The 26,120-nt window shown below is 38.2% G+C and overlaps 1 protein-coding gene across 6 annotated transcripts in view; it reads right to left on the bottom strand.

Moving 5' to 3' along the window:
* MYOM1 (myomesin 1) overlaps positions 1-25,315 on the bottom strand; it is a 73,344-nt gene extending 48,029 nt beyond the window's left edge. For 4 of the 6 annotated variants that reach the window (XM_071737250.1, XM_071737253.1, XM_071737252.1 and 1 more), the window contains exons 1-9: positions 25,168-25,315; positions 21,280-21,771; positions 13,207-13,344; positions 8,225-8,438; positions 6,838-6,995; positions 3,172-3,264; positions 2,170-2,258; positions 1,998-2,060; positions 116-280 (exon numbers count right to left, since the gene is read on the bottom strand). In XM_071737250.1, coding sequence (XP_071593351.1) covers positions 116-280; positions 1,998-2,060; positions 2,170-2,258; positions 3,172-3,264; positions 6,838-6,995; positions 8,225-8,438; positions 13,207-13,344; positions 21,280-21,710 — 1,351 coding nt within the window. In that variant the 5' untranslated portion in view covers positions 21,711-21,771; positions 25,168-25,315. The remainder of the gene's footprint in view (positions 1-115; positions 281-1,997; positions 2,061-2,169; positions 2,259-3,171; positions 3,265-6,837; positions 6,996-8,224; positions 8,439-13,206; positions 13,345-21,279; positions 21,772-25,167) is intronic. The other 2 variants (XM_071737254.1, XM_071737255.1) reach the window with 1 other exon arrangement.
* Between the last annotated feature and the right edge of the window lie 805 nt (positions 25,316-26,120).

Here is a 26,120-nt window from a genome sequence, read left to right as displayed (position 1 = left end):
GTTTCTCACTGTGGTTCCATTCCAAAACGCTAAATTTTGAAAAACTTTTAATTGAGAAAATATTACTGCTTAGAAACCTGAGAAATTTATATTTCTTCATGTCAAACATTCTCACCATTTCTGTACCACTCGATGTCTGGTTTGAAGCGCTTGATATCAGGACTGATGACAACTCTGCAGCCCAGACTCATTGTCTCACCTTCTCTCCCAAAGGCAACGTCAAATGTGTCAACAAAGCTGATTTCAAACCTGGAAGCATAGCCATGAGGGCTAACGCCAACTGTGTAAGGTAAAAAAAACACCTGTTTGTATACTTTTTTCTTTCCTTTTGTGATGAAAGGAGTAGAGCACAATGACTACTAATACAAGCTTAAAGTTTGAAATATAAATAGAAACAATATATATTCAGGCATCATGTTCAGAGGTAACTGCAGTGACAAATAATCCAAGTTTTTATCATTACAGAGAACCAACTATTTCTTTATTGATACAACTTTAGTTCTGACAGCTAGACCATAGAATCACAGAATAGCTAGGCTTGGGAGGAACCTAATCATCTAGTTCCAACCCCCCTGCCACGGGCAGGGACACTTACCACTAGATCAGGTTTCTTAAGGCCCCATCCAATCTGGCCTTAAAACCTTGAACCTAGCTCTGTTCATCATAGAGATGCTCCACCAGAATTTCATTCCAGAATTTCCAAAATTTCAGATCCAGCATTTTATCATTTTATCATAAGGTTCATTTTATAACTTAAACAGACTTCTAGTTATGATTAATTATTTGTTGAGGCCAAGCTGATCTTTAGCTTATATGGCTCTTTTATTTCCCTGTTTAAACTTCGTGCTCCATCTCAGGGCAGTCATGTGTCCACTCAACCTTCATTTTTATAACATAAATAAGTCTTTGGGGTGTGTGTGTGTGGAGTTATTATACAATGAGGTCTTCATTCCCACAGGCACTCAAGTAGTCTGCTCCTGAATTGACCTTTTTCTGATGTGTGACCTGAGTTATGCAGTATTCCAGACAGAATACACTAAGTGCCTTATACTTCTGCTGCACATACACAGCACAGGGGCTTCCATATTTCTTTTGAAAACAGCTCAGCTGATAAAACCTAGGGTCAGATTTTCCTTTTCCACAACTGCCCTGCACTGGTAGATCACAGTCTTCCTGTGATCCTGAATATATGCAGGCCATCATCTTCCATTACCAAGTGATAAGTCTCAAATTATACTGGAAACTCCTAGCCTTGCATTTTGTAATGTGGTGCATAATCTTGTTTCTATTATTTCAGAGCTTCAGTGTATAAATGACATCTCATATGCCTTTGCAGCATACCCCTGCTTGTATTTGTGCTGCTACAATAAAAGAAATGTCCATAAGTCTCCTTGGTCAAGGCTTCCACACACAGGAGCCCCAGGGCACTTCACACACATCAAATATGTGGGTGGATTGTCTTAACAGTTCTTATCATAGAAGTATCTACACAATACTGTAAATCACAAATGTGAGGGCCTCAGGTAGAACAGATTACAGTTCATACCTTGATACATCCTTGATACATCCAAAATATTCAAATTGGACTCTGGTGACTTCATCTTTTCCGTGTGTTTTAGCAACACAATGTATCACATAGCAGCAGACAAGAATGATTAAGTCAGCAACTCTACTTATGAACATGCACTGCTTAGCTTTTTTCCAGACCATGTTTTATTGCAAGTGATGAAGTGTCTCTCTCTGACTGGTTTTATTCATCAGCTACGGGCGATATTATAAAGATGTTTTCTTATATAAGCAAATAGACATAGACATAGAAGACAAAAACCTTTTCCCCTACGGGTGAGGCTAATACCATCTGAAATTGTAGAGCTCAGTACTTTGTTAATCAGACCTACTTCTTTTTTAAATAATGTTACAAAATATTCTGCTTAGTCATGTGTCACGATGTCACAATTGTAAATGGATGTGTCAAACAAACATATATTGCAACTTACGGCCCAGAGGCATGGAAACACTTCCAGCATGCAAAAGACTTGCATCAATATCTGGTTTGTACCCTAGACAAAAAAAGAGCATCTCCAGTCACTGTCAACAAGAGGTAAATGAACTTGGCAATATGAACCTTAAAAAAAAAATTGAAAAGAAGAAAATACTTTGCAAACCTACTCTTTACCACAAGGGAAGCGTAAGCCGAGACTTCTCCTTTAACATTCATAGCAGAGGCCCGATACTGAGCAATGTCATCAAAGTCACATCTAAAATTACAGAAATTATTAGTCATTTACCTCATTGGCATACCCTCTCCTCTGGTTTAGATTTTAAAAACACCCCTCAGAAATCTGCATAAAATCTATAAACAAGAAAAAATCTTGGAAGAGAGATACACTGGACACTGGACTGACTGTAGGCAGTAAATTTTTTGTAATGTTAAAAATCCAGAGTTTGGAATACATGTTTTCTTTTCAAATACCACTTGCAGATTTGAAATAGAAAAGACAAAGGAAAAAAATTTATCTAAGTTATCTCTAGCTTGCTGTCTCTTAATCAGCAATGTCTAATGTTGAAGCTGTAGAAATGGTAGATTTCATAAAAATACATTCCAAGGGCACCTACTAGTATCTAAATTGTCAAATCTAGATTGCTGTTGATTGTCAAATTAGGTGATTAGTTCTTGTGACTTCAATGTTTTTTTAATGTAAAGTGTAATGATTTCCCATTTGGAGGATGAGTACTGTTTAAGATCTTTCTTGTGTAAAAGCGAAGACATCTGAGTTTTGTTTCTCATTTCAGTAGGATCCAGGAACTTTGCAATATTTGAAAAAAAAAAAAACAGCTAACACAGATATTTTAACCCTGAACTAGATTTTTCTCATATTTAATTGTACTCATGCAGCAAACAAGTGAAAAAATTATCAGAAATATTCCGCATGTTTTTGACTCATCCATAAATAGAATAATTATTGAGATAAAGTACTCACTTAAATAAATTGCATAGCCTCCACTGAGAAAAAACAGTATTGTTTCAACATTTAGTAGACAACATTCACCTCAGCTGTACAAATTTGATATCTCTTCCATGCCCAAGAGATTCATTCACATTTTGCCTGTCTCAGTATATATCAATCTTTCAGCTTAATCTATTTGTTAAATTCCCCATTATTCCCTTACTCGTTAATCTCCAGTGAGTGCAGCCCATATCGACTTTCAATGATATACTTGCCAGGGGGAGTCTGGTCATTGATGGGCACGTTGTTTTTGTACCTATTGAAAAGCAAAGAAACAGTATGCCACAAACCCAAGTGAAAAATAATATACATTAAAAGGTCAAGTGCTTGGTGTTTGAAACAGAACATCATTTTCTGCATGTTTCTCTTAGATAAACTGGAGTCTAATTTTCTGGAAAAACATTATTAAGAGAAGCTTAATCTCTCTTTCACTTTGACCTGTCTCAGTTTAATTCTATTGCCTTTAAAGGGAGAAGATAGAACTGAACAGGGTGAAAGCCAACTTATATTACCATAAATTTCATGTTACTCTTTGTAAAGGAATTGAGGAGTCATGTGAGGAAAACCTCAGAGTTTTGTGAATTGCAATCACTGGAAACAAGCATCCTTACCTAACTGGCATCATATACATTTGGTTTGCATATTTAATTTGCCTTTAAAACCTGCATATTCACAAAAAAAAAAAAAAAAAAAAAAAAAAAAAAAAAAAAAAAAATCATGTAAAAAATGAAGCTTGTTTGGCTTTTTTGTTTGTTTGTTACTCCCATAGGCAGGTTTGCAGAAACCCTGATGCAAATACGATTAGACTGGTAAAAAAAAAACTTGATGGTAAAGTGCATTTCAGAGAGGGATCTGGCAAGAACTGTACTACCAAAGATTTCTCTGCCTTTACAAGTATACCCTATGAGTGTTTTCCTGCACAGGAATATATTCAGGTAGGAAAAGTTTACTGTCAAAAATACTGTAAAAAATCCCCAGTAACTTGAAGGAATGAACCAGTACTGCCCAGTACTGAGCCGGCACTGCTAATGGCACTGCTAATTTCAGAATTTATATAAACAGCATGAGAATCAGGGAAGAAAAGTTCAGTGCTTCACACTAGATTCTTTCTCACCAGCCATTGTTTAAAAAGTCACTCATTCTGAACAATATATGGTGTAACCCAGCAAATGTTTGGGTGAATCCTGTCTTAAGTGAACTCTGTTAACATGGAACAAACTGTCAACAAGATTCTAATAAAATTAAACACTGAATTGTGTTCAATACATTTGGGATTGGTGTGAGGTCTATAAAGAAATAATGTCCTCTAAGAAAATGTCCTCCTCTATCAGAGGACATTGTGCTCCTTGTGTTCCATAAGATGTGTATATAAGGGAAGTGGAAATACAAATGATGACAGATAGAAGTATCTTCATCTCTTACTTTGATGTGGCTTAAATAAACATTTTTCTTCATAAGTCATAACAGACATGGAGCCAAAGTGGTTTGCTTCTTTGTTTTATATTTTAAAAGTCAGTTTCTCAGATGATTTTAATCAGGAAAAGGAACTGCTCTGCTGTCAAAGGCATGCCTCACTTAACCAAACAAGTCACTAATAGAAAAGAGAATAATGCCATCAGTTCCTAATATTTTCCAGGGAACATGAATTCCTTTGAAATGGGATGTGACTCTGACCTCTTCAGCTTTTCTCCAAGGGCTTGGGTGACCCTTGGATCCCTCTGGCAATGTGGGAGTAGCATACAGTGCCCTGCACAAGCGGACTCAAGCAGCAGTGAGAAGGCTTTCACCTCTCATCTTCATTAGCAGGTTGGAAAAAAAGTAACCTATTCAATTTTTGCTTATTTATATAAACCTATGGAAAGAATAGGGATCCTGTGTTAGCAGGACCACTTGTTATTTCTGGAAATGCAAATTCCAGAACAGCCAAGTCATTAGCTAATGTTGGACTGCAATCTCCCACTGTCATTATGCACTGCTAGTTTATGCTTTCTGCTACTGGTTTCAAATGTCCTGGGTTTTCCGTATGCTTTTTCCAAGGCATTCAGAACAGCTGCATCACACAGTAAAGTTTTCTTTAGAGAAAGATCACGAAACTTTATAATTTATCATGCACAGCATTGAAAAGTCTCCATTGCTTATACAAAGAGTCACTGTTTGGAATACACAACTGACAATTTATTAGAAATGCTGAATGGGAGTTGACAGATCCAGGTCAGCCCTATACTATATCTCAGAGCTAAGACACATGCTAAAATGTCTGTGAACTCCATTAGTAGCCTGTGGCGAGCTGAAATCCCATTGGAATTCAGCTGTACGGTGAAGTGCTGTATTAATTTCTATGATCCACATTTAGCATTTAGATGAAAGGCTGGTTCACAGTGAGAGCAAAGGCAGACAGCTGAAGGCTTGCTTTAACCATGTCAGGTTTTTGGGATAAAAATCTCAAGCAAAGTGGAAATGTCTCAGCTCTTGAGTTCCTGGTTAGGATTCAGGTTACAGAGCTGGACTACAGCCACAAGGGTAGCTGTCAGCTACCTTGCATTCCTTATGTCCAGCTGAGACCAGACTCAAAGGGTTTGTCTGGAATCCTCACTGGGAGGGATGTCAAAACAGGGTACTTGCTACTCTTACAAGAGAGGAAAAATGTGTCTCTGCAGAGTCTGGCTATTAGTTGTCTTTGTCCAAGGAGAGAGAGAGTCACTTCATGGGCATCTGGCCTGGTAATGACCTGCTTAATAGCACTGTTTCTTAATTTCCCTCAGATTAAGTGTTTTACATCTAAAATGATCAGAGTACATCAAGAAATCAAGTAGCAAATTCTAAAATAGGAGTACTGCTTAACATTATGCTATAGTAGATATTTTCTGCTGTCTCCACAAATGCAATCTCCACAGAGCTTATTCCTAGTTAATGCTGAACACAGGCTTACTTTTTGTTCATTTCATAAACACATTTATATATTTTATATACACATTCTAGAAGAAATTTTTTAATTCAATAATGAGCATCAAATCTCATTTTATGATTGAAAAGAATTATTACCTGTTACCTTCACAACTTGTTGGTATCTGTATAGTATGGAACAGGTAATAAAGATCATTTTAAGAGATGGTGAGATAGTAAAACTTCACAAGTCATTATTAAACTAAATTCAGTTCTATTCAGGGTAAACTTTAACCCGAGTCAAATTAGACTTTCAGCAATGACCAAGAGTACATTTTGGAATTCTTACAGTAAAGATTTGGTTCAAAGACCATTCAAGCAAATAGAAGGTTTCCAACAGACTCCGAAGCTTTCAGAAGATTTGTCTGATCCTGAATCTGTCTGCAGCTTTTGACTTCAAATGATTATGCTGTGTCTGATATGAACACCCTGCATCACCAGATTTCAGTTTCATGGAGATTCTGTACTGTAGCTGCTCAGCAGCCGCACAGCTTGTTCTTAACCAAATCATTCTTTAGTGCTTCAGGGAGATTAATGGCATTTGTAGACTAAACAAAGTACTTGGAAAACATTTTTTTAAGGATAATACTGACAGTAAATTAAACTGTTATTCTGCCTTGATCTGTAGACAGAAAGAAAATACTGGGTGTCTCTATGAAAAAAAAAAATCTCTGTATTGTTACAGAAAGTTTTATTTTGCCTTTTAATATTTTGCTTTTTTTTTTTTAAAAAAAAAAAAGGTGACTTCGAAGGTGTTTAACAGGCCTCTCTACCTAATTTTTTTTCAATTGAACTTGAATCTTTCCTGAAAAAAAGACTATATTCACTGAGATTACTTCACATACTGGTTATGTGATTATGTTCAGTAATAGAGGTACAAACTTACCATGTAACACGGGGTGCTGGCCAGCCAGCCACAGAACAACGAAATTTCACATTTTGCTTTTCCCAGACAGTGTGAGAACGAAGCTCAATAATAAACTCAGGAGCATGTAAAAGTTTATCTTGATTCAATTTTTTGTGGAATGCCTGAGTCTCTTCTATCTGGAAAAGAAATATTTGATTATAAACTCCAGCAGTTATAAGTGCAAACTATTAACATACAAGATTAACAATTATTAACAACATAATTTTTGTAAGAGCAGTAGAAAGGTATGCAATTTTTATTTAAAAATCCAAATAGAAATACTTAATGTACTTGTCTTACCTGGACACAGTTTTGAAGTTTTCGCCTTCAAGTAGTTGTTCTTAGATTTTACTGACTTTTTCCTCTTAAGGCTATTGTAAGTAAAATTATTTCCCACCTTTAATTATTTATCTTAATACAAAATGAAAGGTGAAACAGGTCTGAAAGTCAGATGTCTTCTATGCGTTTTGTCTAATGTGAAATTATGTGTGCCTGGATCATCTCTGACAGACTGCTTCCAAACCTTCACTGCTGATAGGATCTTTCATCAACCCAGAGTAACTGTTTCAACTGCTTGGTTATCAACAGAACTGGAAAAAAAAATTCCTAATATACTTCAAATCTTGCTTTCTTAAAACTAAACTATTTATTTTCTATCTGAACTTTCACATATCTGGAGAATTACTGTTCCCTGGATTAAGGTTATCAATAGAAGGCAGCTTTCAGAATTCTCCATTTTTTTATAAACTATGCAACACCAATTTTCCTTATGATTGTTGTTTCTCAGCTCTGGACAGGTTCTACTTGTCCTCAACTCTCATAAACAGTGACTACTCATTATCAGAGGTCCAACAGTCTCCTACACAACAAAATAATTACCCCCTGGATTTTAATTACAATACATTTGTTAGTACACTCTAGAATTGCATACATTTCTATATAATGACAATCATTAAATTGACTGACATTAAATTTATGACCTGGTATAACTCCCAGATCCTCCAGTACCTCTACCTAGCCAAGCATTCCTCGTTTACTTATTCTTTTTCTTCTGTGTGTAGTGATTTCTTTTGATGGTTATCAAATTTCACCTTCACTGTTTCTCAGTTTTTCAGATTATGTTGAATGTTCACCTTGTCCTTCAAAGGTGTTTACACCCCCTCCAACCTCGTGTCCTGAGGATATTTTATAAGCAAATCACCAATTCTTTTGCTCAGAATATTAATTAATTAAATGAAATATATTTTTACTTGATATATTCAGCCAATCTGGACATAACATATCATAACTATCCCAACAAATCCTAACTAACACCAAACAAAAGAAGACCCATGCTGTTTACAGCCTAGGTCTTTATTTCTTTTACCGTTTTCTTCAGGGCCACACGTTCAGCAGACTCCCGGATTGCTACTTTCCTTGATTTTTTTTCATGATATTCCTCTTCAGAAGTTGAAGAAGCGGCCACTTTGCTGACACTAATTCCTTCACCTGTAGCAAAAAGGTTCCTCTTGGCAACATATGCAGCACTTTCTTTAATTCTTTCTTCTTCTGTGTCTGTGATCCCACTGATATTCACTGCTCTAAAAGAATTGTCAAAAAGCAGGATCCCATTGGAAAAATGTTTAGAACATATTAAATTTCTACTTTCTATCAAGTTAACCACGTACAGTGGCCAACAGTCTTTCATAACACATTTCTGCTATTGCAGTCACATACATATTCAAAGCAGAATCATGAAAGTGTGCTGGAGAATCACTGAGTATTTCACTGTCCAAAGTTGCGACCATTTTCAGTGCCTCTGTATAACTATGCCATACACATTTTCAGTTTAACCATTTGTCCTGGTTTGAGAGAGTCAGAATAAAAATTGCCTACAGCAATACCAACCTGAGACCTTACTGAGCCCCACAAGTAGTCTGTGAGTGTAGCAGCTATAAGGTGGGAACAGCCATGCCTATGGAGAGGAGGTGATGGACCAACCCGAATGGACCAATCAAGGCATTCCTTCCTGTGGTGTTCAGCATAAAATGGCTCCTAGGGGGGTCTTCTTTTGGTTGGTGTGCTGGCTGGATTGAAGTTTGCTTGCTTTGTCATTGCTACCTGTACTGCAGCTGATGTTCCTGCATCTTATTTTCTTGCTGGAGAAGAACATTGCTCACCAGGACAGGTCCTGCCTCCCAGACTAGGACCAGCTTGGCTACTCCAAGACTTTTGTGGACTGTCCCCAGGACCCTGGACACAGGCACTCCCATCTTCTGCTGAGTCCATTTTGAGACTTTTCTGATTAGTAACTAAGGAGTGTGGGTTCCATATTTAAATATTTATATATATTTGTAGTTCACCATCATCATTACTACTTCATTACCAGTACATCATTACTACTACGTTATTAAACCTATTCTAGGTTTTTTCCAACCTTAAAGTTTCTCTCACTTATTCCCCTTTTTATGTTCCTTTGGGAGGGTAGGGGGGGAGTGAGCATCTGTCACTTGGTTATTGGCTAAAACTGTGACATCATTATGCTGCTGTGGTTTTTTATCTCCACTATAAAGATTAGTGGAAGTCATACCCACAGACCATCAGTTACTGACTTATGGCTGTGGCATAGATAATAGCACTACCAAAGGGGGAAAGGAGATAACTATGGCTATGTAACCATGTCCTCATTTGTTATACAAAAAAAGCATATTACTGTATATCACAAAAAAAATCTTTATAAATAGAAAATCCAATTTTGTGATGCTTGTAGGATGACTTTTCTTTCAAATGTTTTCAAGAAAATTATTAAGAGTTTTCTTAAAGCATGCTCCCTGGGCTTTCCACAGAGGTGAAATGCAAAGAATGATTCTTGGTGGGTCCAATCCTGTTTCCATATTGCGTGTGGACATACCACTGCAGCCATAATTTTTTGGCACTGTCGAGGCATCGTAGCTGCTATAGTAGTACACATATAGTAAGGAGAGTTCTTTGGCTTAAGGAGAAACATTAATATTCTTCTGCTGAGTTTAGTTTCTTCAGGGTACCATTAGATGGCACAATGAAAAGTTCTGTTTAAATTCTTGTGAAGTGCCATCCTGTCAGCACTACAAAGAAAGCTGTATCTGTTTATTTCCAGAAAGCACTCAAGCCCAACCTCACTCTTTTATCATAAAATGCTTACTACTTCTAGAAAGCAAATAAAGATTAGGAAGAATTATTTTTTTCCACTTTCTTTAAGATTGCTAATATTATGTATTTGATAGCACATCTCAACAAGATTTTGACAAGAAAATTTGGAGCCAAACCCATAATTAACTGTCTAGCCCTTTATCTTTGGGCTATGAAGTCATTCAGTGAGATGCAAGGCAGCCAAGCAGTGGAAAGTGCTGTAAACTTAATCACCCATAAAAATTGCTCAAAAGATTAAAAAACTTACTTAACAGCATGGAGCTTAAATGAATCAGTGGCATTTTTCTTCAAAGCAAGCCAAGATAGCTTCCTCCTTAATTACAGTAGCTGAGATCTTGCAACTTTACAGTATGGACCTGCTCCTCAAGGCACAAAGCATGTTCTGGGGGACAATGAATATCCTCAGACTCATAAAGAATTCAACCTAGTCATCTGCAGTAGTGGTTCCCAGATGCTTTTGGTTAACAGCAATAAATATTTAGATTTTCTAATAATTTCTTCTTGTTATAATCTTCCCAGATCAAAGAGAAGCATATTTCCTGAAATGATGCATGCATCAGAATCGGCACACAGGACCATTTAAGAGTTGATTCTGCAGTCAAGCCTTAGAGGTTTCAGTAGGAAAACAGTTTTAAGCAGAAACAACAGGATCAAATCGCATACAGCACACACAAAACATTATTTAAAGGCTATCTGCCTTTTTCAGTCCTTTGGCATAGGCTCACTTGTGTTTGCAAATAGTTCCAAGAGTGACATCCAGTATCTTTAGCAGTTATGGCTTTAAATCAATCTGTTTTATCATCTAGAACACTGTCAGGCTGTCCTTAATTTTATCTTACAAGGATTAGGGTAGGTGTTTAAAGAGTGGTGAAGTGAATAATCTAAGTGGGGGAGTTTTTTACAGCAGAACCTGGGGGCTCTGAGATAGAATCAAGTAATGGAAAATGGGGACACGATGCTGAAGGTCATCCAGCAGCATGGATAACGACTCTGACAAACCAAGAGAGACCTGACCTTTACAAATAACAATTCTGTGTAAAAGTTATCTGCCATGGGAAGCAACACATCAGCTTCACAGGAGAATCTGGGAATGATATATAATTATCCACATAGTCCAACAGGCTTCAGCTGTTATCTTTCAAACAAAAATAAATATCTGACAGGAACGTGGCGTGCAACTTCCACTGTGTTGGCATGCAGTCATGAACATGATGGCAACAAAAGAAAGGCCTAAAGAAGATACACCAACCATTCTCATGCCATATTGCACTGGGCACCCTAATAATAATCATATGTCCTTTTTGTATATCTTGACTAATTAAAAAAAGAACCAAGCAAAAAACCCAAACAACTGCTTTGGTTATTCCAGTGGCAAAAAAAACGCACACAAGCTTCTGAGCTGCCACGTGCAAAAAGTAAGATTGATACCAACAACAGGAAGAATCACAGAAACGTAGCATCATAGAATGATTTGGGTTGGAAGGACCTCTAAAAGTCGTCTCACCCAACACCCCTGAAGTACAAAGGGACATCCTCAACTAGATCAGGTTGCTCAGAGCCTTGTCAAGAAAATTAACATTAATAATTACATAAGAATCTGACAGTAACTCTTAATGTAAGGTACCAAAGTATTGCACAGACACAAATGATGCTACACACCACCACACTGAGTTAGAATGCAGATGTATTCATTTTACAAGAAGGAAATTAAAAAAAATATTTTTTTTAAGATTTGTTAAGATTCATTAACATGATGTCTTAAGATCAAAGGGGCCTATAAAAAAGCTAACACTGTCATCCGGAACTAGTCATGATTTTTAGCTATTGACCAACATAATAAATTTTACTTCTGTAGGCTCTAGGCACAATAAAAAAGGAAGATATTTGTGTTAGAGGCCATGAGACACAGATGATAAACAGCAAATCTATTGCTATGTAAGCAAAAAAACTGGGTGAAGTACAAAGGTAGTGAGAAGCCTTGAAAACATGTTACTGAAAATTTTGTGTGAGACATATTTATGCATTTTTGTCACAGAAGATATAGATGAAAATCTGAAGAAACTATTTTAAAATGCAGTGGTATATGCTTCTGGATGTTGGCTGGATCAAAGAGCGGTGAATCCAACACTGAAGTGTACAAGGGGTGAGGAAAAAATTACTCCAGGATAGTATGAAGGAGTTATTAAAATCCAGAAATGCTGGTCTCATCACAAACACTCAAAAGGTAAAGCAATAACATCTCCTATTGACAAGATGGAACGGCTTCATATGAAAGCAAACATTTGGCCACAAAGCAGAAGTGACACTGGGTGCTGATTAATCAGTAGACAGAAAAGCAGTGGCTCCCAGATACATCTTGGAAGTGTCCACGGAAAAATGCTGGGCTGCAGAAGAAAGACAAGTGGAAAGAAGGTTCCTTTTCAACTCTAGGTGGGCAAGAAGTTTTTCTCCTGGCCTCCAAGCAGGAACCAGTTTTCCATTGCACACCGGGCTATGTATTAACTGGACAAGCGACTTTGCTCAAGCTGTCAGAGACTCCTAATAAAATCAGCATGCCATACCCCAAAAAGGGCAGGGGAGCCTCCTTGCTTGTGTTGGTTCTGGCTCCCACATAAAGTTCATATTCAGCTTTTCTGAGAACACTGCTGCAGCAAGATGCATTACATCCACAGTAACCATGCAATAAATACCACCAACACGTGAGCTCGGTATGAATCATTATGATGATTTGACATTTGGCTTTATTCCAAGTGTTACCCGGTGCCAGGACAAAAAATTAGCATTTTTTTTCATTCTTTCTATGTTTAATGCTTGGTAGGAGGCATGGAATTAGAGAACAAATCTTCACACCAAGAGAAAAGGCTAAAATTATGTGGAAAACATGCTTGTCCAGTTTCAAATAGGAAGAGTTTTACTATCTTAATTTCATAGAAAGTGGCCCTGGTGACGTGTTTAAAACAAAGTCCAGACACCCACATTCATTTGCCCTGGCTCTGTATGCTCAATTTCTCATTTTCTGCCTGTTGGTTGGCTTCTTCTTGATTTTCTATCCCTCATGTGAACTGCAAACAATTACCTTGAGATCCATGAGAATAAAAAGAGATTAATGGATTTGTTGTTTTTTATTTTATAAATAAAATGTCAGAAATAAGATACAACACAAAAGAAAAACAAGCATACCGTCCTGTGAATACGGGCACTGAGTAGTCAGTGACTTCATTCTCCTTGTCCTCTGATACTAAACTCTGTTTTGCTCTCTTTGCCTTGGGACTCATCTTATAGGATTGATCTTCAATCATTAAATTGGAATCTTTCAGTCTGAAATAAAAATAATATTTTTAAGTTCAGGGAAAAAAAGAGTTTTTAAGAAACACTCCAAAATAAGTTTAAAGTACTAAAATTTTTTGTTGTCTCTTGTTTGATAAGAAAAAAATGTAATTTTTATAACCATGGCTTTGGAGTTATTAAGCACATCACTAAATGCACTTTTGACAAATTCATAATTATAAATGTAACACTGATACGCCTTGATATTAAATCTAGATAGTGAGAATAAACAATATACCTGATAGCACTGCACCTTAAATAGCTTCTTGGTTTGGGACTTGAAGAGAGTACCCAGTTTTGGTAGCTACTGACATAACTGAGACCACCGAAGGTTATGTCCGAACCCATAACCTCCAACTTTCCAAAGTTTACAGTCCTGAATTTGTCTGGTCCACAACCAAAATATATTCAAAGTAATCATGCACTTAAATCTCTACAGAAATTGTAGGGCACCATATTGCCCAGTAACCAGTGCTGCTATTCCAACTGCTGTCCTGTACCACCCCAGTCCACGGAAAGCAAAGTGAAACAACACCATTTAACATAGCATGGAGAATGAGTAGCAAGAACAGAAAGCAAACCAAAGGGAAGGCTTCCCCTCCCATCAGCTGGGAAGGGATTCTGATGGGTGTGAAGCAAATTTGAGGGAGTCATTTTGAGTTCATTTTTAACACGGCTACAAACTGTATTAACAAAGCTCCAAATATCTCCATCTTTTTTTCCCAGTGCAACACCTCTCTAACTCCCAGGTCTACGGAACATCCTAATTAGCTGTCAGCCTTCTGAAAATCCCCAAAATGTCTGTTCATCTCTGTCTCAACATGACCAAGGAAAATCTGTGTGTCTTCTTCTGGTCTGGAGATTTGTCTACTTGGCATAAGCTTCCTGCTTATGTGCATAGATACAGGAGCTGAATTCAGATGTGGTTTTTCATCAAGGCTCTTTAGCTCAGACATGTACCACTAACATGGCTAAACTTCTTCCCACACCCTGGGAAGCTCACACTGCTGTCACTCCACAGCACGCTGTACACATATATGGGTTTTGAAATTCATGCTAGCACTGAACCTCTGAGAATGCTACACATGTGTGATATAAAATTACAGACACATATTTGGGCTAATGCTTTCCTTAGGCTGAAGCCTTGCAAGAGGACCAAGCTTCAGAGGTGCCACCAACACAAGTCACATCAGGAAAACTGCTTAATTTCCAAAATATGTGTTAACAATCTATCCGTGTAAGACTCTGTGTGTGAGATCACACAAGTCCAGTTTCATTCTCCTATCTTTCTTCCCTTCATTTCTTTGTGCCTGCCCCTTTGCTCAGACTGACTGCTCTCCCTGACCTGTTAAATCAGTCTCCCATTCACTAGCTCTCTTAATGGCTTTCTTACTGTCATCTCTTCTTAATCTTCACCCAGTTCCCTGCCTGAACTTCACATCCTCTCTCACATCTGCTTTATATTCCTCATCTCTTTGCCCTGCCACTCCCAGCATTATCAGTAAGAGTTTCCCACACTTTCTGCTTGGTCTCCATCTCATGCAACTCCTCTGTAACCATTTTGCCCAGCACCGCAGTGATGCAGCCCTCTCCTCCCTGCTCCCTGGGAGTCCACTGTGTAGCCACCACCACCACGTCTACAGCACCACAGCCAAGAAACACTTGGCACAGACCAGGAAAAATTTCCTTCCTCTTCCTTCCCAGATTCCATGCAAATAAAAGCCCAGACAGAGAGGGTCTGTGAGAGACACTGCAGGACCAGGGCTGAGAGCTGAGCGTGGCAGGCAGCACTGGGTCAGCCAAGACACAAACTGAGCCTATGGGAGGGACAGGCTCTCTGCACTGGATGCTACCCAAGGCAGCCAGCAAGGGTGTCCAAGGGTGGTGGACCAAAATCCAGGGACAGAAATCCCAGTAGAAATCACTTGGAAACAGCCCAAGCAGAGTAAAATAAAAGGGAAGAGATGGAATGAACCAGGGTATGCAATGGCCTCACTCCTGGGTTGGGCACTGATGTGGTTGCAATCATTACAGTCAACCACCAATGCTTAGGGAGAATGCATTGTCAGATAAATGCTGAGATACATCAAAGGCAAAGTATTTTAATATTTTTTCAGAAATTATCTGTGGTCTTTAAGGAGCAGCAGTTCTTCGCTTAGCAGGTGACTTTTATTACTGTTCAGTTTTAAAATGGGACAAGCCTGGAATTTTGATTGACACCAGATTTCCTAGGGGCTTTAGGCTGCACCCTCTCAGAGGCCACTTGATTCCTGGTTGTTTCGTTTGCAACTTATAATCCCTTTTGTACTTACATGCAGCTCTGTGTGGAAAATAGTGAAAAATTGTTCCTTGTTTACCGTCTGCATTGTTTTCACTGTTTTATGCATTAACATTACATGGCCATGTTTGCCCCCTCCCCGGGTAAGAACCCCTGTGTCTTACCTTCTCTAGGCAGAAGGTATCCCACACATCCCACTACCCTGCTTGCTGATCTCCAGCCCTTCCCCAATTTCAGACTGTACTTCTTAAGATGAGATGATCAGAACTGCAACTGGTATTCCAGTTGTGAGCATACCTCGGATTAACACACTGACAAGATATGCTTTCTGGTTTATTTTCACTTCTCCTCACTGATGTTCCAAAATTTCTAATTGCTTCATGACTACATCAGAGCATCCAGATGATGTTTTCAAAAAGATACCCCAAGTAATTCCAAATTATTTTTTTTTTACAATGGTACTGCATAAGCCAAGAGCTGAGATGAATAAATTATAAGCACTGGAAATGTTTCCCCTTTGCAAATCCTATTGTTTGCTTTTGTTCAGGCTGAGCTATATGGAGGCAAGTCAAAAAACATACTCAAATGGGGATCTTTGCTTGGGAAAACAAATTGGTCTTTAATATAATTAAAATTAGTTCCCTGTTCTCCTTTTGTTATTATTGTTTCTTGCTGTGCAACACAAAAATCAAACCCTGCTTACAAGCATTATTTAGGTAACCCAAATGAAGACTTTAGTTTTTTGAACCAGACTGTAAAATCTTGCCCTTTATTTTAAAATGTTCCAACCTTTTACCTGATATGTGGAACAGAATCTCCCTGGAGGAGAAGGAGCAAGGTATCAGTGCTCTCTAGTTTCACCAGGAGGAACAGTACCATGACCTTTTAGCAGCTTTCAGCCTCATCTGATCTGCCCAGCTAGTGTATGCATGTGTTTTTCCAGGTCAGATATTATCTGTACTGCCTTATCAAAGCTAGTGACCCAAGCTTAGTGTTCTCATTTCTTGATGGTTTTCAGCACATTAAAATAGCAATGCCAGCATTTGCTCAGTTTCTCAGTAGGTCACTGAAATGGGAGTTGGGTGACTGCAAACGCTAAAGGGACAGGTATGGTTCTGTTGAGATGTAAAAAACAGATGGATACTGTTAGCTTTTCCCTCTAGTCTAGCAGGGCAAGTAAATGCAACAGCAGGGCCTCTGAAACCCCCAACCAAAGATTTTGTTTTGACATCTTGTATCAGAAATAAATATACTGCAATATGCTGGCATTGCTCTTGTTTCTGTGCCTGAAGGGACACATTTCCCACGCTGTGCAGACATCCTGCACCCAGTGGATGTAGGTATGTGCCCTATGGACCACAGCACCCTATTTTATAGACAATCCACCTCTTTGTGAAAGGGCCCATTTGCACCTCTAGAAAATAATGTATATTGTCCTTAGCATGATTGTTTTACACTTATGTCTCACGTTATTCCAACAGCTGGCAGGTGTCCACTTGGGACACACAATAGCTGTACCAGCTGTACCTGGTACCTCCATTAGCAAGAGGCATTTTCCAGGCTCTGTTTCCAGCAGCTGCTTTTTTCCTAACATGAAATACATCTGTTAAGCATGAATAGGAGAGAGTGGACTGGCAAAAAGAGAGAAGGAGAGAAAAAAGAAAAGAGGGATTTTCAAAAGGGACCTCTTTAAAGCCAGCCTCTAAAGATGAGAAATGCTCAGTGACTATATTCATTTAAAGTTGCTGAAAGATTTGTCACAGGCCCAGGCAATACTGCTGGAAATAATCATGCTGCTTCCACAGCAACATTTTTTGAAGGGGAATTGTTTCCACATAGCAGGAACATTAAAACAATTTCCATGCTTGGCTATGACTCTCAGAAGCCACCTTCTTAACCCTCATCTATAATAAACCAACAGATAAGCAGTGCCAGTGGGGATCTCAAGATCAGAGTCTTCTCATGTTTCTTCACGTGTGTTATTTACTCAGTCCAGTGATGATCCAGGTCACACTATTGCTCTGAACAGCATTCACTCCTGGTGCCTGGCAGCATAATTAATTGCAAGTTGGTAAGGCATCTCTCCTCTGCTTGTTTGTTTTACCTGAATTATGCCATGTCTTCTGTGCTGTTTCTCCTGGACTGAAAAACTTATCCAAATGCCTGAGCCATACCAATAACTTGTTTTATCTCCAAGCATTTCTCTGACTCATTTGGTGGCCAATAGCCAGTCTGTGACACAATAGGATTTTCTGATACTGCTGGCCAGGAAAATAAAACTCAAAGTTTGAGTAAAGGCAAATGACTGAGCTTCCAAAAAAAACCCCACTAGATAAGCAAGTTTAATCCAGCCATCCCATTTGAAAGGCTCATAGTGCTATAAGCAGCTTTGGCAGACCTGACTCAAAGCTTCTGAGAACGACACGGAGGATGGAGAGATGCCATGGGAAGAAGGTTCTCCAACAGGAACCAACCTGCCCATGCTGCAGTCACCAAGAATGGGACAGAAAAAAGGATGAGTGGCCACAACAACAGTTCTCGGGAGACAGCTGCCATCCTTTGCCCACTCCTTGAGAGAGACAGCATCCCCCAGTCCTCCTGACTCCACGGAGGCCAAAGAAAGCAGTGTTTTGCCACAGGTGGCTCCATGAGCTACCTTGTAAAGAGGGCTGGGTGTGAAGTGGAAAGCTTCACACAAAAGACTTGCTTTCTTTTAGAAGCCCCAGATTCTGCAAACTGTAACCAGCAAAGCTACAAGCTTCTGCATTTACCCCTTGATTTCACCAGTTTTAATTTCTCACCTTTACTTCTTCAAGCTGTCATGCTGTGAAGAAGACCTACAGTTCAGGGAGGGGGCTGCCCACTTGCAAAGGGACCTTTTTTTGTTTTGTTTGAAACACAAGCTGCATCTCCTTCAAGCTGCCTTTGTCCATGCTCTGGGCACAATTTCCACTCGAGTGAAGCCTCAGTGCCAGAGAATTGGGTTTGGGTCAAAGTCTTGCAGTTTAGGTGGTCCTTAGTCCCTCTCTGCTGTTTTGGCATGATAAATTCCCCACATAGCACTAACTGCAAGTCAACACTGTTGTGTTATGAATGCTCTCCTCTGTAGGGTGGCTACAGAAAATGATGAGACTTAAATTTTGCAGGTATAGTAAAGTTTAGCAACAGCTACTTCAATTAAAAACAAGAAGTGACCTGAATAAAATCTCTGTATTTCAATATTATACTTCATTTCAATATTATACTTCAGTATAATAGTATTTCAATAGTATACTTTTCCTGTTGGGCTTTATGGGGTTTATCTATTATACATAAATGTATATTTGATGTTGAAATCCAATGATATGCAATAATCAATTGCCAGCAGAATAATTTTATCTGGATTCAGATTTGTGGGTCCATTCAGGTGTCAAGCAACCACCCCTGTTGTAGGTTAATTAAGCACAGCAATTCAGTTCAGGGTCCTCTCTACTTTTTGGAAATTAAGAGTGTTTGAGGACTTTTCTTCTTTTAGTTTTGCTACACCATTCCTTTCATAAGGATGAAATCAGAAAGTCTTTGATTTGCCCAATTTATTTCAGTAACACTTTTTATCTCCACATTATTGCTTGAAGTGTTTTGGAGAAGATAGTTTGATTTTGAGTAAGATGATAGCACAAACCTGGAAAAAATGTTCTAAATTGGCACCACATTTACCCATGTAGTTGTTCTAGTTGATCTATTTTATTACCTCTTGCAAACTACAGGAAAATGGACTGCAAAAACCAAATAAATACTAAGATAGAGGCCATATTAACTATAAAATTAGGTTAATTACTGAAATAATAATTCAGACCCATATTCTGTTATGTATTAATTAAGTTTTGTGCTAAAGAGAGTCTCATGAGCCCTAGTCTTACACAGCAGCACTGAGTTTCTCAAAACTCCAATACAAGGACAGGATACAGACAAAGTTACATCTAAGACATTCTTATCTTTGCTTAGCAGGATAGTGCACCAATATGTTGGGAACCCTTGTACAACAAAGTAGTTTGGAAGTTATCACTAGCCATACTATTTTAAAACAAAAGCTATTTTCTCAAACAAAACTTCAGGAAACGTGGAAATTTTTTGAGTTCTCTCCCAGTTAAGCAGCTCCATTTCCTTTGACATTATTTTGCTGACTTTAGAGAAGTTCTTGGTGAGAACACACAGCTTTCAAAAGAAACTCATCTAACAAACCAGATTAACTGTGACACAGAAGCAGGTTTTGGCTTTTTTTGCAAGTAATGTTTTTTCAAGTAATGTTACCATTTCTTATAGGAACATTCTCTGTGAGAAGAAGGAGGCTTTGGGTTAGGGTCAGCAGCAGAGTGTAGGCTCAGCTGCATCACCACAGAAATTTGTATTATCTTCCCCTACCCAACACCCTCTGGAAACATAACCCTCAGTCCCAGCACCTCCAGTTTGCTTCCCTTCATCAGCAGGTTAGAAATGAGTTTCTTGCTCATCTGTGCTTGATTATTTGCACAAGTAAAATTGTTTCACCAGCAAAGACTTGCTATTACCCTGTCCAAGACAGTCAAGCAATCAAATGGTTCATCTGGCCACCAGCAGCTTAAAGATTCAAATTCCTGAACAGACCCAGGCAAATAAAGACCTTACTCTGAAATTCCTGAAAGCAGAGTGAAAGTTGCAATCACAAAGTATTGTTTACTGAGGTACAGGTAGTCTTTCCTTCAGTGGTTTTGTCCAAAATTCCGTATTTATCCACAATCCTTGGAGGATATTTAATTTTAAGAATTTAAACTTTTCTGACAGACAAACCTTGATCATCTCTGCTAATAATACTCTAAATTTCCTATTAACATAACAGTGAGCAGATGTTTTGGGCTATAATTTGTTGATCATTCCCTCTATTGCTAACAGCTGCTCTAATCTTACTTTAATACTCCCCTAATTTCTGTAAATCTCTGAGATATATATAAGCAATGTGAGGCTATGATATCTAAAATATTCTGCTAATGTAATTGCTGCAGTAATATTTATTTTAATTAAACAAAAAAACATAGTAGCTAAGTGTAGATGTTCTCATAGTGCAAGATGAACACTTCAGAGTATTCCTACTTTGGAAACAGTAAGTCTCAATCCATATTCTGTGTTCAAATTTCAGTTTCTTGAAACATTCTGTGTAAGAGAGAAATAATCTGGAAAAGAGTTTTTTAATTATATATGGGCACGCCAGCTCAAAGTTATGCGAACAGCCCTAAGTTTTTTTACTGTTCTAACCTGGCCAGATAAGAGCAAAAACTGTATCAACACTGCACTTTAAATACAGATGTACTACTATGGCTAAATACTTTGAAAGGAAAGGTGGCTCATCCCTAACCAGTTTGGAGTGTGACCATGTCATCGTTCAACTGCACTGGCATTGTCAGTGCTCTTCTTACACCAGTCCAGCCATCACACATGAATTAGCCTAACAAACTAAATTGACCACAGACCTTCCCATTACCAAAGCCAAAGGAAAACCCCAGGCCTGGAAAAGACACTAACAAGTTATAGAGACAACTTCTGTGGAAGAGGAGGAGAGTTTTGCCGTTGATTTCGGCGGGAGGTAGTTGCATATTACTCCTTCAAAATATTTTTTCAAAGAGAGATTTGCTTACCCAAGACTGTAGGCTTCAGATCCCAGCCTGTAGGCTGCAGCCAGCTTGTTGATGGACTCAGACCCATGGCTGTAGGCAGCTGAGCTGTTGCTCAGCGATTCAGACTCGAGACTGTAGGCAGCAGACCTCTTGCTCTGTGCAGCAGACTGATCATAGGCTGCAGATCCATAGCTGTAGGCTGCTGACTCGAGGTCATAGGCTGAAGAAGAGCCGTGGCTGTATGCTGCTGAGGAGTCAAGGCTGAAGCCCGCTGCAGATGCGTGGCGATAGGCTGCAGAGCTCCTGGCATAAGCTGTAGATCCTTGAGCATAGACAGCAGATTTGCTCTTGGTTTCCTTTTGGTACTGGCTGACAGTGGACTGCAGCGCTTTATGGCGGTACGCGTGGTCGTAGTGGTCGTGGTGCCTTTGGTAGAATGGTAAAGACATCATGGCTGGCTCCTGAGTTGGTTTTTACTGCACGTTTATTAAGGTAAAGGTAACAGGACGATGTCTGAAAGAGAACAGACCAAGCATAAGGACTAACGTTAGCACGCGAAAAATGCAGAAAATAAAAGCTAATAAATCAAGCACAGTAGGTTTGGGTTTTCTATTTATGATGCTTTCTAATCATAAGGATAGGTTTGTATTTCTGTTTCAAGAAGCTAGTATGTTATTCATCAGGAAGAGAAAATCTTGCACTATTTTGTATGTCCATTTGTAGATGGCCTCCCTGTTACAGCAAACTATTGAAGGTTTATGTGGTTAATTTCTCCACTCATTTCTGCCAACTTATTAAATTTTATGTGCTTGGCTTCTTCAGAGATTGTGTAAAGTTTTTGTTAAATTACAAAAGAGAGAATAAAGGAATAGATTATTTAAAAAGTCATGAGCAATTCCAGCAAGACTAACCAGTACTTTACAATAGTAAATATAAATGCAACATAAATATTTATGAACATTTACTTCATTTTTGTAATAAAATTTTCAGGTTGGATTCAATATTCAGTTTAATATTTTAACAGTGAATTAAAAACATTGAAAAACATGAAGGTTGAGAAGGATGTGACTTTTTTCTGTAAACATGCATCTCATAGATTAATTTGCATGTGATCCATTCAAAAAATATCTTTGACTTTTACAGTTTAATCAGGGATAGAGTCAGTATGCAATGACTAAAACAGTATCATGCTCCTCAGTCTGAATGACCCTTTTTTAAAAATCCAGGATTTCATGTTCAAGATCATCAAGAAACTTCTTCCAGACAACGTTGCCATCCAAGTTCTACTTTGCACATTCATCAATAGATGGTCTTGCAGTCACTCAGAGTAGGAAATTCAATCAGGTGAGAGGTATTTCCCCTCTCAGCATGGGATGAGGAATACAGAAGAGACTTCCCTTGGTTGTTTTTTTTTCCAGTGGCAATTTAATCTATATTTTTTCATTGTTTTATTTTATGTTTATTAAAAATGTTGTTTCCTTCTCTGATATGCCAACTTTCCTTTACTAACCTCTGTCATAACTTTTCTTTCTCTTATCACTGGTTATTAGCCTTTCAACGTGGCTAGGATTGTCCCTGAGGAGGTGATTATGAACAGAAATGAGCTACAATGGGAGAATATTTAAAAGAATTTAAAGATCCCAAAACAATGGTGAGAGGTGTTATTGTGTTTTTTAATATCACTCACAACAATAGGAGACTCATTTTGCTTCTGGTCTTGTTCATGTTAATGAAACAACTTATCTGATGTTCTGATATAAAATGAGAGTTGTATTATAGAGCTGTAGTGTAATCTCAGTTTCATTAAAATTGAGATTATTTTTCCCATGGTTTTTATGCGTTAATAGTTTGTTCTGAGGGTGAGTCAACAAATTGAAACTATTGTCTTTGGTATCTACTCACATACCCAAACTAAGGTAAATTATAAATAAGCCTCTAAACTACCAAAATGTTTTATCTTTCTTATATTTATGGGGTTTTTTATTGGGAACTTCTCTTTGTGTGATAGCAGAACAGATCACTTTTTTTGCAGAAAGATAACAAGAAAGAAGGTTCCTCATATCCTGACCACAGTGAAATTATGACTAGAAGGAGACCAGTTTATCCAGTAACTTTTATTTTCCTCAGACAGGGCAGAGGAATGGCAAAGAACTCTAGCCTTTTGTTCTCTGTGGGAAAAGCAGATGTTCTTTTTTACTTCCCTTATTTCTCTTGCTGGCTATTTTTTCATGTAAGTCTACAGAGCACAACTATTCTGTCTAGTTTCATTGTCAATATTTCGTGTTGCTATTGATTTCACTTGGTTGGCTTCTGCTAGGACATAGTTCTTAATTTCTCCTAGTTTCAGGAGATTTCTTCTCCATTTTTCTTCCTTGCTTTCTCTCCCAGATCTGCAGTGGGGGAGCTCAGGGTCTGCAAGCCATTGTGTTCTCAGCTAAGCAATGTTAAGGCATAAAGACAAGTCTTATTTTGCACAGGGAGAGGGGAAGAATATGAAAACATCCTGTTTTCCCTCTGCAGAGTACTACAGTTGTCTTCTTTCAGCTTTCCTTGCAGCTTTGGCTACAAGGATACAAGGAGCACAAGGCTAGCAGCTATTCTAGTCCTGTCCACTCAGGGATTCCCACAACCTTACAGGTTTCAAAGTAAGGAAAGCATCCAAAAGAATTAAGCAATGCATGTATTGCCCATTAAGAAGTTAAATGAGGCATTTAATTTACATTTCCATTCCTTAAATCTTATCAGAGCCAAAGAACAAGCATCAGGCTTAAAGCCAGAATGTTTACAATGAACAAAGGCAACCTTTTTCTTCGAAACATAAAACATTTGAAGTCAGGAGTAAGAGGAGTCATCTATGACTTAGTAGGAACTAAGGTTGTAAGGCAGGAGCTGGGCAGGAAGCAGCTCTCATGGTTAAAATCAAAGGCCAGATCTGACTCACGTCTTAGAAGAGAAAACTCTTTTTATAGGTATTTTATCATGCCATGAGTTTTATATATCCTCTGAAACATCAAGTATTGCTCACAGGTCAGGATCCATTAGCAAGTCTGATGCTATCAGACATGACGAGAAACTTTTAAGGATTTTGATCCTATCCGGAGCACTGTCTAATATTAGGATTGACTTCCACCTCTTAAATTCTATAAAATCCATGCTACCTGCATTTACTTAATTTATATCCATCCCCCTTGAGTGTGAGGGCAATGCTCCCTCTAAAGATCTGTGTAAGATTTCAAAACTGCAGAGGTTGGCCTAAAAATATTAGTGGCCATCCTTAGATGAATATACAGGTTTTGGAGCTATACGTTAGCAGCTGTTGAACTGAACTAAACTGAACTTTCTTTACTGAACAGATGGACAGTTCTGTACACTTTCATAGGTCATAGCTACACATTAAAGGAAGTGATTTTATTGGCATTACCTCTTGTGCTGTTTACCAGTTTCTAATTCTTTAAAGATCTAATTCATCAATCAGTAAAAACAGTGAAAGAGATAAAACACAGAAACCTTTGTAAGCAGGAAAAAAAGTTATAATATTTTTTTCAGCTCAGTTGATGACTTTACAAATCACAGGACACACTTTGGAACTAGAAAAGATTTAGAGTAACTACACATTCTCTAAGCTTGAGGCAAGTTACATGTCAAGCTCCTCCTGTAGCTCAGTAAACCATGCTTCATTTGAGAGTACTGTGGCAATATTCAGGGATAGCTGAGTTGATAATAAGCAGACCCTTGCACTACTTTGCTTTGTTTCACAGGTAAACCCTCAGTCTCCAGTTCATGTCCACAAGTCCCTCAAATAACTGCTGAGATGAGAAGAATAAAGAGAGCTACTATCAATTTGGCATTACAGATTCAGGTTAAAATTAATTGAACACATAAAATCTTCTGCCCTAAAGGAACACTTACCAGGGCCCAAATGATCAGCAGCAAATGGAGTAACTCTGGAGTGGTGAATAGCAGAAAAATACAGCAACGATGAAGTCAGCAAAGGAGGAGGTAGTCGGGACGAGGGGTAAGGACTGGACTTCAAGATCCAGAACAAAAATAATGTCTGCAGTCAGTGGAATGTCAGAGCCCCAGTCCAGACCTTTTATGGCCAGGGGAGTGATAAATATAGCATCGAGGAGGGAGAGAGACAGGAACAGATACTGATACCCTGTGCTATCTCTGTGCAAAGACATGATGACAGCAGCTTCAAACTGAGAGCCCTCCCTTTTAAGTATCTTCACTAAATTCAGTGTAAAATCAGCATTTCTTTTAAAAATTATTTTTAGGATTTTTCCCTTTTGTCAGATTTGGGAGAGAAAACAATTTTTTTGCTTTGTTATCCAGAAAGTAGGAAAGATCAGTTTCTACATTGGCCTTTGTCATGATACAAGAATAAAAATATTTTATGGGTATCTTTCTTTTTGTTTGATGCCAAACCACAGTGCATATAGTGTAGATATTTCAGCTTAATGGCAGACTGTCTTGAGAAGTAGTCAGCAGCAAAACACTGTAAAGCCATACAATGTGTTACAATTCAATAAAAGTGAACTTTCTTTGTTCTGTTGACAAGGTGTTACATTTTTATCATCTTATTTAAGATAAAATACTCCATTAAGAACATGACCTAATGAGACTTTTAAGTAGATATAAACAATGCAGCTCTGTGACCCAACTTTTTGTTTCTAAATGAAACGTTATCACCTCCATGGATTGTTAAATGAGTTTGTCTTATTTCATTTTGGTCACAGCACTTTGGCACAGAACTGTGCACTCACTGTGGCTGAATATTGTTACAACAGAACAATTTCTGTCACCTGGAAATAGGTTTTAATATGTGGAATGCATTGGGTTTTCACTGTAAATAGAAATTT

Source organism: Heliangelus exortis, chromosome 2 (assembly GCF_036169615.1).
Source record: "Heliangelus exortis chromosome 2, bHelExo1.hap1, whole genome shotgun sequence".
Taxonomy (NCBI): Eukaryota; Metazoa; Chordata; class Aves; order Apodiformes; family Trochilidae; genus Heliangelus; species Heliangelus exortis.
The sequence above is the reverse complement of the archived record's forward strand: the minus strand, read 5'-3'. Positions and strand labels throughout refer to the sequence as shown.